This window comes from Bos indicus, chromosome 5 (assembly GCF_029378745.1).
Source record: "Bos indicus isolate NIAB-ARS_2022 breed Sahiwal x Tharparkar chromosome 5, NIAB-ARS_B.indTharparkar_mat_pri_1.0, whole genome shotgun sequence".
Classification (NCBI taxonomy): domain Eukaryota; kingdom Metazoa; phylum Chordata; class Mammalia; order Artiodactyla; family Bovidae; genus Bos; species Bos indicus.
In genome coordinates, this window is record NC_091764.1 from 103,652,505 (window position 1) to 103,667,553 (window position 15,049).

Below are 15,049 nucleotides of genomic sequence, written 5' to 3' on the forward strand. Positions count from 1 at the left end.
CCCTTCCTGCAATCCTTGCATCTTCATCTCCTCACCATTTTGCACTTCAGCACCACAGTCCTCAGTTTGTGAAGCCCCTCCCAAATCTTCCTCCTGAACCTCTTGAAGTCATCTCTGTATTTCATGCAAGCTCCTCTACATTCTTCTCAGGTCCTTGTTTCTACTCTGGATTTCTCCTAAACATAGTACTTCACTTCCAACAATCCAGTAAAGGAGATGAAACTCTCACATTCACTTTCCTAAAATTGAGAAGAAGAAGGAACTCCAAGACTTCAATTTCAGTTAGAGAATTGAACAGACATGCTATTCTCTTCTTACCGCTTCTTCATCACCACTTTGGCCTACCTCCACTCAAACATCACTAAAACATGTTTCTGAAAATATAGAAGGGATAGACCAGAGAGATAAAACTGACGAAGAGATTAGCAGGAAAAAAAAAACAAAACAGTTGATAAATATGTGAAAGCCTAAAGTAAAGCAGTGCTAGGAATTAAAAACTGTTATCAAGGTTTAAATGCCAGAGCATCCTTTTAATTTTCAAGTGTATCTTAACCAGAAATTAATATCTAGACATTACATGCCTGCATGCTAAGTCACTTCAGTCGTGTCCAATTCTTTGAGACCCCATGGACTGTAGCCCACCAGGCTCCTCTGTCCATGGGATTTTCCATGCAAGAATACTGGAGTGGGTTGCCATTTCCTGTTCCAGGGGATCTTCCTGACCCAGGAATCGAACTCACATCTCTTATGTCTCCTGCATTGGCAGGCAGATTCTTTCCACTAGCGCCACCTGGGAAGCCCATCAAGACATCATTTTTCTTAAAATAATAGTATTAGAGGCTTCAATATCTCAAAGTTCAAACATTGCACACTCCATTTTCATTTACAAGTTGATTAATCAAAATAAAGCAAGAGACTGCTGTAGTGTTTCCACCAGTTTACCTGCAGTTGGAATCATGATTAGGGCATAGTGACAATAAAGAATGTTACTTGAAACGCTGGAAAAAAGGTTTTCTTAAAAGAAAAATTTCTTTCTGAAATTCAAATGCCCCTTGAAAATAATTATTTTTAATAATAATAACAGAAGAAAATATTTGCAATGTTGAATAGGTTTATGCACACACCATAGTAATGATTTCACAGATGTATACTTACCTCCCTAAGTTTCAAGTTGTATACATTAAATATATACAGCTTTTTGTATGTCATCCATACTTCAAAGTAACTTAAAAATGAAAGTAATTCTTTGCTTAGGGGGTCTCAACAAGTATCATCAAAGATTTGCTGAGGGTGAGACTGGAAAAATCACTTTTGCAGAGACCATCCCCAAAAGAGCTGATTGGCTACGAGCTGCTAGAAACCTATTGCAGATGTTCTCAGGGCTCCCCCTGTCCCACCCACCAGATGGCTGACCATTTTCAAAGACTCAACCACCTACATTAGGAATTCACTGTGATACCTGATTTTCCTCTAGTCCACCTGGTCTATTGGGAATAATGTCTATGGTGTCTCTTCCACCATTGTGGTAACAACTGGAAACATCTCTGGAAGATACTGTGATAATTCCTCAAGCCCTAGTTTCACTGCTGTCTTCACTGCCTCCACCCTGACACAGGTCAAACACACTCAGCACTGAACACATCTCATAAGTCATTCAGGTCCTCTTAGCCTCACTGCCCTTAGTACATGTTTTGCTAGTCATGTTTCCCTGTTGTGTCAACATCCCCACTAATGGGATGTGAGCTCCCCACCCAGGTGACCAGGTGCACCTGTAAGATGACTCTAGCTGCTGCTACAAATCCTCCTTCTGGCCCTGAATGTGATCTAGTGACATTCAAATGAACCAGTGAAATACCCTCGTGCCTTTTCCTTTCGTAACTGCACCCTGACCCCAGTGCTGTCACTTGTCACTTGTCTGTGTGCCTTTTTCTTTTGGCTCCCCATGCTTTCTTGAGCCAGCTCCCTTGCAGCCTCCCTGATACTGTCCCCTCATGCCTTTGGTGACTCTGTTTCTCTGAGACCAGAGAAGCATAATAAACTATGTGTGCCTGCCCCTCTCTTATGTCCTCTCTTGTGGCCAAACCTGACTGGCCATCCCAAAAGAATAAAAAGCAGCTACCAAAATGAAGCTGATTCAGCATACTTTTAAATAAAAGTACAATTCAGTAGTTGTACTTCTTTGTAACATTTGACCTCACCTCCCTGCCTCTTATGACACATCATAGAGATGTGAAGAGTCCAGCTGTCCACAGGTCTGAAGTCTATACTGTCCAGGGCCAAGCAAGCCCTTACACTCTCTTGAGAACCTAATCATCCAGGAACCACTGATCCACTGTGGTTCCAACCACTGTGACCAGAGTCTTCCCCCAAGGACACTCTAAAGTCTGTGATCTGGTTTTCCCATGATCATTCTGGGAATGAGACTGAGGTCTTTCCTGCTGGATATCCCCTCCCAGACCAGACAGGACTTACCTGAGCAGACTACTCCAATATCCTGGTCATGAGACAAGATATGAGTATAGTTTTTAAAATCAGGTTGAACAAAGTTATTGATACTCAAAGTTGATTCAGGCTCTGTCCTGTTGCAGGAAAGATAGAAATACCAAATAATGCCAAGTCTTGGTCCAAAATAAGACCCTCTGGGAGCATCAGTGGCAAGTCCACATTCCAAGTGTCTGCACAACGCATTTGCATCCTCCAGAAACCAGTCCTGAACATACACTGTGCCCCATTCTCCTTGGTGCTTCACTTCCACTCTCCCCTCACACCTGTGGGCTCCATCCTTTAGCCTCAGCTCCAGAGTTTCTACAGAGACACAGACACAGGACTCAGGAGAGATTTTAGGAGACCATGTAGTGGTGTGCTGATACGTATTTAAAAGTCAGTTGTCCGAGAGGAAAAAATCCCTGTGAATAGCATTTCTTGACTTCTGTGGTACAAATATTCCAACCATGGCCAACTCAAAGCCCCCAACGTGCCATCACTGAACCTGGAGCAGGAAGGGAGGCAACAGGTGTTTCTCACAAGCCTGTAGAACCAGCTCCAGGGACACCACCGAGGACAGGCCTTCAGAGACTCTGGATGCTGCCCTCCCTGTAAATGTGCCCAAGGCTACTAGGGCCCAGCTTCCCCGTCTCAGTTACAGCTCATGGCCCAGGATCCAGGAAGGAATCTTCCCTCTCCTTCCCTGTCCATAAGGAGCATCTCATCCAGCCTAGGAACAGAGGGCTGGGGTAAGAGGCTCTAAAGTGTCCCAGTTATTTCTGCCGCCTGTGTTCACGTCCTTGTGTAATTGCCACACTCGAATGTACCTAGTAACATGCACCTAACAAATGAAATTTGACAAAAGCTATGTTACTTAAGGGGCTTGCCTGGTGGCTTAATGTCTAAAAAAAAAATCTGTGTACCAATCAATGTAGGAGATAGGGTTTTGATCCCTGATCTGGGACGATCCCCTGGAGAAGGAATTGGCAACTCACTCCAGTATTCTTGCCTGGAGAACTCCATGGACAGAAGAGCCTGATGGGCTGCACTCCATGGGATCCCAAAGAGTTGGACATGACTTAGTGACTGAACAACAAAAACACTGTCACTTGAGAGATTAGGGTTCAAGATGACTCTGGTTTCCCCCTATCTTGCTCTCTGTCTTACTCTGTTGAAGCCAGTTGCCATGGTATGACCTAATTATGGAGAAACCTGCATGACAAGGGCCTGAGGCAGGCCTCTAACCAACAGCCAGCAAGGGACTGAGGCTCTCAGTTAAATAGTCCAGCAATGTCTGAATATTGCTAACATCCAGGTGAGTTGGTTTGAGTGGTTGAAACTTCAGATGATTGCACCTTGTGAGACATCATGTGGCAGAGACCCAGGTAAGTCATGTCAATTCCTGCCCCCAGAAATCATGTGATGCTAGATGTTTTCTGCTTTCAGCTGCCAAGTTTTGCAATAATCTGAAGCAACATATAACTAATGTAGGAGGGCAGGATGCTAAATGAAGTAAGTAAAACAAAGGAACACATTCTTTGATCTCATTTATATGTGGAATCTAAAAAAAACTAAATTCATAGAAACAGAGGGTAAATTGGTATTTGCCTAGGCAGGAATGGGGGTGGGAGGAAGGAGTGATGATCATCAAGTGGCACAAACTTCCTATGACATTAATAAGCTTTGGGGATGGAATGTACGTGTGACTAGTTGTTAATATTGGACTGTATTCTTGATCATTACTAATAAAGTCAACCTTAAAAGTACTCATAACACACACACAGAAAAAATAATTATATGATGTGATAGATGTGTTAGTAAACTTAATTGTGGTAATCATTCTATAATATATATATTCTTTTTTAATATTTTAATTTTACTGGAGTATAATTGATTTACAATGATGTGTTAGTTTCAGGTATACAGCAAAGTGATTTGTTTATATATATATATATATATATATATATATATATACATACACATATATATTCATTCTTTTTTAGATTCTTTTCTTGTATAGATCATCATGGAACACTGATTAGAGTTCCCTGTGCTATACAGTAGGTTCATGCTGGTTGTCTATCTTACATATAGTAGGGTGTGTGTGTGTTAATCCCAGACTCCTGATTTATGTCTCTCCCCTACTCCCAGTGTTTCCCCTTTGGTAACCATAAGTTTGTTTTTGGTATCTGTAGGTCTGTTTCTATTTTGTAAATAAGTTTATTTGTATGTTTTTAAAATTAATTTTAATCAGAGTGTAGTTGCTTTACAATGTTGTGTTTCTGCAGTACAGCAAAGGAATCAGCCATATGTATACATATATCCCTTCTTTTTTGGATTTCCTTCCTATTTAGATCACCACAGAGGACTGAGTAGAGTTCCCTGAGTAGGTTCTCATTAGTTATCGATTTTATACAGAGTAGCAGTAGTGTATATATGTCAATCCCAATCTCCCAATTCATCCCAGCCCCTTCTCCCCTCACCCCAGTGTCCACACTATGTCTGTGTCTCTGTTTCTGTTTTGCAAATAAAACCATCTGTTCCATTTTTCTAGATTCCACGTATATGCTTTAATACATGATATTCATTTTTCTTTTTGACTGACTTCACCTGTATGACAGTCTCTGGATCCATCTACATCTCTACAAATGACCCAATTTCATTCCTGTTTGTGGCTGAGTAATGTACCACTGTACATATGTGATATTCATCTTTCTCTGTCTGATTTACTTCACTTAGTAAGATAATGTCCTACACCCATGTTGCAGCAAATAGCATTACTTCAATCTTTTTTATAGTGAGTAATATTCCATTGGATAGGATCACATCTTCTTTATCCATTTCTCTGTTGATTGACATTTAGCTTGCTTCCATGTCTTGCCTTTGTAAATAGTGCTGCAATAAACACCAAGGTGCATGTGTACTTTCAGATTATAGTTTTCTCTGGATACATGACCAGGAGTGGGACTGCCAGACCAGTTAGTGGTCCTAGTCTTAGTTTTTAAAGGCATCTCCATACTGTTCTTCATAGTGGTTGCACCGATTTACATTGCCAACAACAGTGTAGGAGAGTTCCCTTTTCTCCACACTCTTTCCAGCATTTATTGTTTGTAGATTTTTGATGATGGCGGTTCTGACCAGTGTGAGGTGATACCTCATTGTAGTTTTGATTTGCATTTCTCCGATAATCAGGGATGTTGAGCATATTTTCACCTGTTTTTTGGCCACCTGTATATCTTCCTTGAAGAATGTATATATGTATTTCAAACCATCACACCATACACCATACATATATGGTGTGATATTATACCTTATTACATGGTGATTATATCTCAATAAAGCTGAGATATAGACTAAAACTTTTTTGAATGTAAGGGGAAATTGACAGAGGAATAATGGTTATGGGAGCTTGGAATATATTTCTCAGCCTTTAATACTTGAAATAAGCAATTTAGATAAATTATAGTATATACAATTGACATATACTAAACATGAGTGCATATGAGTTTATATATAAGGTTTTACTGTCATTACTATAAATTCTAAATGAATAACTTCATTTCCAGAATGCATAGTCTCAGTTTAAATTTTGTCTCTTTAGGGACACCTTCTCTGCTTCTCCCAGCTAGATTAAGTAACCCTGCTGATGTCCCAACTGATGGTAGTTATCAAAGTTTATTATAAATTCTTGTTTTGGTGCCCAACTGCACTAGACTATAAGTTTTATGAGCCAGGGAGCTTCATTCATCACCACGGGGGCCTCAGCATCTGGGGAACTGCAAAGGGTATGGATTTCGTACCACACGAGTGATCCTCTTGCCAATGCAGGAGATGTAAAAGATGCAGGTTCTAACCCTGGGCCGGGAAGATACCCTGAAGTAGGAAGTGGCACCCAACTCCAGTATTCTTCCCTGGGAAATGCCATGAACAGAGGAGCCGGGAAGGCTACAGTCCATGGGGTCACAGAGTCAGACACAACTGAGCATCTGAGCACACAAGCCCATTTTTAAATCAATAAACATTTGTGGATGAAAGTCTAAATAAATTCCAAAAAGGACATGTGGAAATGATGTGATTTAGTGCATTTCTCTGTGGCATTAAAATCAGTGAGAAAAGAATAAGAAACAATTCAAGTATGATATTGAAAAAATAAAATTAGATAGAACTTGACATCATATATAAAATAATTTACACAGTTATTTAGTACTGACATATATTTAAATATATTCACAAAATCATAAGAGTAAGGATAAAATAATTTTCTTAAACTTGATAGGGAAAAGAACACTTATAAGAAGGCTCTGAAAGTAGAAACAAATACAGGAAATTTTTATTATTATTCAGTTGCTCAGTCATGTCTGACTCTTGAGACCCCATGGACTGCAGCACACCAGGCTTCCTTGTCCTTCATCATCTCCTGGCGCTTGCTCAAACTCATGTCTACTAGGTCAGTGATGCCAACCAACAGGAAATTTTAATAGGCAATTAATATTATTAGAAACTTCCCTGAGGGACTTACCTGGTATCCAGTGCTTAGGACTCTGTACTTCTACTGCAGAGGGTGCAGGTTTAATCCCTGCTGCAGGAACTAAGATTCCACGTGCCACGTAGTACAAGCCAAAAGGAAAAGGAAAAGAAAATCCCATGAAACTGAAAACAAGGGAAAGATAAAATGAAACAATAGACTGAAAGAAACATCTTCAGCCTAGAAATGGAATAATTCAATAAGGACAAGGACATGCACCCAAACTATTTGGGTTCGAGTCTTGCCTCTACTTCTTATAACTGACTCATCTTGGGCAAGTGACTTTGCTCTGCCTCAGTGATCTATTTCCGGGGATAAAAAGTATATTCTGCCTTGTAGGATTGTTGTACACTCAAATGAGTTCCTATAAGTGACAGCAGTATAGGTGGTAGTGTAGTTGTAGTAGATAGTAGTAGTAGTATAAAGAGCTTCCATGTAAGTCATGAAAATATGATAAACATCGCAAGTTAAAAAGAACAAATGTCATGAGAAAATAATTCACAAATAAAGGATTAAATTAGTTAATACACACGAGTTTTTGCTATAAAGACAGGCTAAGATTTTAAAATTTCATAAGAAGACAAAGTTGGTGAGGTTATGTGAAAACTAACATTTTCATGGATATGAGAGTTGGACTATAAAGAAAGCTGAGCACCAAAGAATTGATGCTTTTGAACTGTGGTGTTGGAGAAGACACTTGAGAGTCCCTTGAACTTCAAGGAGATCCAACCAGTCCATCCTAAAGGAAATCAGTCCTGAGCATTCATTGGAAGGACTGATGCTGAAGCTGAAACTCCAATACTTTGACCACCTGATGTGAAGAGCCGACTCACTGGAAAAGACCTTGATGTTGGAAAAGATTGAAGACAGGAAGAAAGAGAAGGGGACGACAGAGGACGAGATGGTTGGCTGGCATCACCAACTCAATGGACATGAGTTTGAGCAAGCTCTGGGAGTTAGTGAAGGACAGAGAAGCCTGGCATACTGCAGTCCATGGAATTGCAAAGAATCAGACAGGACTGAGCAACTGAACAATCACAATATTGTAATGGCTTCTGCCATACATCAACATGAATCAGCCATAAGTATACATGTATCCCTTCCCTCTTAAACCTTCCTCCCACCTCCCTCCCCATCCCACCCCTCTAGGTTGTCACAGTGCACCAGCTTTGGGTTCCCTGTGTCATACAGCAAATTCCCACTGGCTACCTACTTTACATATGGTAATGTATATGGTTCAATGTTATTCTCTCAAATCATCCCAGCTTCTCTCTCCACCACTGTGACCATAAATCTGTTCTCTATATCTGCATCTCCACTGCTGCCCTGTAGATAAATTCATCAACACCATCTTTCTAGATTCCATATACATGTGCATTAATATATAATATTTTTCTTTTTCTTTCTCACTTACTTCACTTTGTATACAAAGCTCTATGTTCTTCTACCTCATTAGAACTGACTTAAGTGCATACTTTTTATAGCTGTGGAATATTCCATTGTGTATATGTATCACAACTTCTTTATCCATTTATCTGTTGATGGACATCTAGGTTGCTTCCATGTCCTAGCTATTTTAAATAGTGTTGCAATGAACACTGGGGTACATGTGTCTTTTTCAATTATGGTTTTCTCAGAGTATTTTCCGAGTAGTGGGATTGCTGGGTCACATAGTAGTTTTATTCCTGGCATCTTATGGCATCTCCACACTGTTCTCCACAGTGGCTGTATCCTTTTGCATCCCCACCAACAGTCCAAGAGGGCTCCCTTTTCTCCACACCCTCTCCAGCATTTATTATTTGTGGACTTTTTGAAGACTGCCATTCTGACCGATATGAGATGATACCTCATTGTAGACCAATGGAACAAGATAGAAAGCCCGGAGATAAATCCGCGCATCTATGGGCACCTTAACTTTGAAAAAGAAGGCAAAAATATACAATGGAGAAAGACAGTCCCTTTAATAAGTGGTGCTGGGAAATCTGAAATTAGAATACTTCTTAACACCATACACAAAATAAACACAAAATGGATTAAAGACCTAAATGTAAGGACAGAAACTATAAAACTCTTAGAGGAAAACTCTTAGGCAGAGCACCCTTTGACATAAACCACAGAAAGATCCTCTATGACACACCTCCTAGAGTAATGGAAATAAAAATAAGCAAATGGGGCATAATTAAACTTAAAAGATTTTGCACAATAAAGGAAACTATTAATATAAGCAAGATGAAAAGACAACCCTCAGAATGGGAGAAAATAATAGCAAATGAAACAACTGACAAAGAACTAATCTCCAAAATATACAAGCAGCTCATGAAGTACAATACCAGAAAAAGAACAGAATCAAATAGTGGGCAGACCAGAAAATTACCAGAACTAATCAATGATTATAGTAAAGTTGCAGGATATAAAATCAACACACAGAAATCCCTTGCATTCCTATACACTAATAATGAGAAAACAGAAAGAGAAAGTAAGGAAACAATTCCATTCACCATTGCAATGGAAAGAATAAAATACTTAGGAATATATCTACCTAAAGAAACTAAAGACCTATATATAGAAAACTATAAAACACTGGTGAAAGAAATCAAAGAGGACACTAATAGATGGAGAAATATACCATGTTCATGGATTGGAAGAATCAATATAGTGAAAATGAGTATACTACCCAAAGCAATTTATAGATTCAATGCAATCCCTATCAAGCTACCAACGGTATTCTTCACAGAGCTAGAACAAATAATTTCACAATTTGTATGTAAATACAAAAAACCTCAAATAACCAAAGCTATCTTGAGAAAGAAGAATGGAACTGGAGGAATCAACCTACCTGACTTCAGGCTCTACTACAAAGCCACAGTCATCAAGACAGTATGGTACTGGCACAAAGACAGAAATATTGATCAATGGAACAAAATAGAAAGACAAGAGATAAATCCACGCACATATGGACACCTTATCTTTGACAAAGGAGGCAAGAATATACAATGGATTAAAGACAATCTCTTTAACAAGTGGTGCTGGGAAAACTGGTCAACCACTTGTAAAAGAATGAAACTAGAACACTTTCTAACACCATACACAAAAATAAACTCAAAATGAATTAAAGATCTCAACGTAAGACCAGAAACTATAAAACTCCTAGAGGAGAACATAGGCAAAACACTCTCCGACATACATCACAGCAGGATCCTCTATGACCCACCTCCCAGAATATTGGAAATAAAAGCAAAAATAAACAAATGGGACCTAATTAAACTTAAAAGCTTCTGCACAACCAAGAAAACTATAAGCAAGGTGAAAAGACAGCCTTCAGAATGGGAGAAAATAATAGCAAATGAAGCAACTGACAAACAACTAATCTCAAAACTGTACAAGCAACTCCTACAGCTCAACTCCAGAAAAATAAATGACCCAATCAAAAAATGGGCCAAAGAACTAAATAGACATTTCTCCAAAGAAGACATACAGATGGCTAACAAACACATGAAAAGATGCTCAACATCACTCATTATCAGAGAAATGCAAATCAAAACCACTATGAGGTACCATTTCACGCCAGTCAGAATGGCTGTGATCCAAAAGTCTACAAGCAATAAATGCTGGAGAGGGTGTGGAGAAAAGGAAACCCTCTTACACTGTTGATGGGAATGCAAACTAGTACAGCCACTATGGAGAACAGTGTGGAGACTCCTTAAAAAACTGGAAATAGAACTGCCTTATGACCCAGCAATCCCACTGCTGGGCATACACACTGAGGAAACCAGAAGGGAAAGAGACACGTGTACCCCAATGTTCATCGCAGCAATATTTATAACAGCCAGGACGTGGAAGCAACCTAGATGTCCATCAGCAGATGAATGGATAAGAAAGCTATGGTACGTATACACAATGGAGTATTACTCAGCCATTAAAAAGAATACATTTGAATCAGTTCTAATGAGGTGGATGAAACTGGAGCCTATTATACAGAGTGAAGTAAGCCAGAAAGAAAAACACCAATACAGTACACTAACGCATATATATGGAATTTAGAAAGATGGTAACAATAACCTTGTATATGAGACAGCAAAAGAGACACTGATGTATAGAACAGTCTTATGGACTCTGTGGGAGAGGGAGAGGGTGGGAAGATTTGGGAGAATGGCATTGAAACATGTATAATATCATGTATGAAACGAGTCGCCAGTCCAGGTTCGATGCACGATACTGGATGCTTGGGGCTGGTGCACTGGGACGACCCAGAGGGATGGTATGGGGAGGGAGAAGGGAGGAGGGTTCAGGATGGGGAACACATGTATACCTGTGGCAGATTCATTTCGATATTTGGCAAAACCAATACAATATTGTAAAGTTTAAAAATAAAAAAAAAAAATAGTGGGCAGAAGACTTAAAGAGACATTTCTCCAAAGAAGACGTATAGATGGCTAATAAACATGTGAAAAGATGCTCAACATCGCTCATTATTAGAGAAATGCAAATCAAAACTCCACTTTTAGTATATGATTAAGAGAAACAATTATGGACGGTCCTTACTTAAATGTAAAGAAGTACAGAGCAACTTTTTTCATAATGGCAAAAACATTGAAAACAACTAAATTTCCAATAGAGATGGTTAGGTAAGTATATTGCCTTTCAGTCATATAATGAATTAACTGGAGGCAATTAAAAATTTCAATAGTATTTCTATGATATCCTGTATTTTTTAATTCTGCAATAAAATATTTTAGTGTGTAAAAGAATAGGTAATGATATAGAAAAATGTCCAAAATATATTACTGATTGTAGAAACAGGTTACAAAATAATATATATTAATACTAAATTATTTAATACTGAGGGTCTAAGCTTTTGTGTCTAATGACATAAATTGCATCTGCAGGATAATTTTATGCCTACGTCCAACATGAATTTCAAGGCTGAAGGCACCTATAATGTGTGCCCAGCTCAGAAATCATCAGATGCTCAGAAAAGCCAAGACTATCATATTAAAAGGAGAAAGTCCAATGTTGTATGAAACAGAAGTCTAAAATTTTAGTAGGATAACTCTAAATGGTATTGTTGCAAAGAAAATGAAAAGAGTGTTTGCTTTGGTGAAACACTCTTGCTTCTTAAAAAGCTACTGAGGAAATAGTCTACAGTTTGCCTAGTAAGAGCAGGGAGCTTGTGTCAGAACATCCATTATCTTCCTCCTCATGAAACCAAACCCACCTCTGCCCACCAGAGGCCCTCAGAAAAAGACTGTTGAGCATCTGCTCAGCACTCAAGGAGCAGATACAAGAAGAGAGGGGGCTTCCTGAGGACAGCTGTGGACTGGAGGCTGAGGTCTAGGGGACAACAGTGAGCTCTGAGACAAGACAGGGTGGCACTGAGTCTCAGCGGACCAGCACCCACATCTGAGAGAGCCACCTTCTCCAGGCTGGAGACCAGATTCTCCACAGCCTCATCCCTGACCCCCGCCATCCTCTCACTCAGGGAAACCAGCTCCAGGGAGGGACAGGAGAGGGCACGAGACAGAAAGAGCTCCCTATAGAGTCTCAGCAGATCCTGGGAGAGGTAAGGACCATCCCAGGCCCCCAGCACATCAGGAAATGTCAGAGAGACTAGGGCAGGGACTCGGGAATTTATACACCTGGGGCTGCACATTAACTGATCTCTACAGACAAGAGGTCCCCTCTCCTGGCTGTGGGCGTCTCTGCTCCATAATGGACACCTGGTGGAGACAGGCGAGGCCAGCAGGCAGAGTCTGTCACAGAGCCCAGTGCTGGGCAGACATGTCAACAAGCAGAAGGGAGCCCGGGGGGTAGGGGAGAGGAGCCAGAGAGAGGCAGACAGGTGCAAAGTATCTCTGATCTGGTTACATGTAGCAGCCATGACCCCCAGCCCTGTGGGACCCTGTGTGCTTCACAGACCAATGGACACAGTCCCTGCTCAGCAGCCCAGTTCCTCTCACACAGTCTCCACCCCCCTTACACACACACACACATACTCACCCTCACACATTCCTCACTCACCCTCACACACTCCTCACTCACATACTCTCTCTCTCTCTCTCTCTCTCTCTCTCTCTCTCACACACACACACACACACACACACACACACATGCATGCATGCACACAAGCACAGAGCCTACAGGAGCACAGACACAGGAAACATGGGGATCTAGAGTCAGTGCTCACACACCAGGCATGTGGAGCATGTGGGAACAGCCCAGAGTCCCAGCTGGGTCAGTCGCTGGAACTTCCGCACACTGGAAGCCAATGGGACCCTAGAAGCTCCCTGAGAACAAGGGAGACAGTGGAGAGACTCAGGCTGACCCAGCTCAGTCCAGACAAAACCTCACTGCTCTGTAAAATCTGCTGCTATGACCAGTGGACCCCGCACAGGAGAGGAACCAGTATTCACAGTCACCATGGGTCCTTTTTGGTCAAAAACAGTGAGGCTGGGCTCCAGAACTCCAGACACCTTTCCCTTCACCAAGGCATCTACTCCCTGCTGTGAAACAGGACAGAGGGGCAGCTCTTACCTTGACCACCCACCACGGTGCCAAGGAGGAGGACACAGAGTCCCCGCAGGGAGAGGTGTCTGCCCAGAGCCATCCTGACCCCATGTCCTCAAGGTCACAGTCCCAGCTGCAGGATCAGCCTGTGAGGAGGTGTCAGGGTGCCGACTGGGGTCTATATAGACCACCCCTTACACCCTCCCTCCCGAGAGCCAATAGCGACACCTCTCACCATTTCAGGCACTGTCGGAGGCTGCATCTGCCACTTTCTGCAGCTCAGACACCAATGAGCTTCTGCATCTTCAACATCTCCTTATATGAGCAACATGGTCCTTTGACCTCCTGCTTCCATGGTCCCTGAGAACCAGATGCCATGACCGGGGTGGTGTAGAAAAGTCGCATCAAAAAGCATGAGTGATTCTCCCCTGATCATCCTGGCTGATCCCCACAAACTATGAGATCTGGTAGGGTCAGGGTGTGGGATTGGTTGACCTGTGTAGACTATCTCTGGTGGAATCAGGCACTGATATTCCCTGGGACTGAGCTCTGGGTGGAAGCAGAGAACTCCAAGAAGGCTTGAAACTCAAGAATAATTATCAGGCCAGCAGAAAAAAAATGTGTGGGAATTCACAGGTGAGTGCGGAGAGGGTGAGATGGAAACCATCAAGTTGAGGGGATGAAATTGTTGGTCTTTCCCTCCTTCTCAAAATGATCTGGAGACTGGGTCCTGGATCACGTACATGTGTGCTCAGTCATGTCCAACTCTTTAAAGACTGCATGGACTTTAACCCTCCAGGCTCCTTGGTCCATGGGATTCTCCAGGCAAGAATACTGAAGTGGGTCCCATTTCCTCCTTCAGGTGATCTTCCTGATGCAGAGATGGTAACTTCGTCTCATGTGTCTCCTGGATTGTCAGGCAGACTCTTTACAATTAATCACCAGGGAAGCCTATACTCTACACAGGTACAATAAAGGACACAAAAGCACAACCCCTTGTCAAGGATGCAGGCGCCTGACAATGTACAACACACAGGTAAACAACCTTACGTGTTCGGACATGGGGATGCATGTCCATATCTTTAAAGTTCACAATCTGAAGGTTCATATGTAAGGATTTACTTTGTTAATAGTTAGCTTCATTAATAGTAATAATTTATCAATCATTATCAGAGAGAAAAAGGAAGAAATGAATAAGGATATGAAGGAAGATGGAAAGGAAAATTCCATATCTTCATTTTTATGTAATTAATCTAATGGTAAACAACTCACCAACCAATACAGGAGACTCAAGAGACACGGGTTCAATCCCTGGGTCAGGAAGATCCCCTGGAGGAGGACATGGAAATCCACTCCAGTATTCTTGCCTGGAGAATCCCATGGACAGAAGCCTGGTGGGCTATGGTCCACATGGTCACATAGAATCGGACACAACTGAAGTGACTTAACATGCATGCCCTGTTACCATAAAAATTGTTTAACATAACTTTTGTTCACATTTCAGACTATTTACTTGTAACTGATACTAAGAACAGG

General features: G+C 41.3%; 1 protein-coding gene across 1 annotated transcript in view; it reads right to left on the reverse strand.

The window, feature by feature from the left end:
* LOC109558319 (antigen WC1.1-like) overlaps positions 1-13,697 on the reverse strand; it is a 168,969-nt gene extending 155,272 nt beyond the window's left edge. Inside the window, 1 exon segment of the mRNA XM_070788642.1 lies at positions 13,541-13,697. Within this exon segment, the coding sequence (XP_070644743.1) occupies positions 13,541-13,613 (73 nt within the window). The 5' untranslated portion in view covers positions 13,614-13,697.
* Between the last annotated feature and the right edge of the window lie 1,352 nt (positions 13,698-15,049).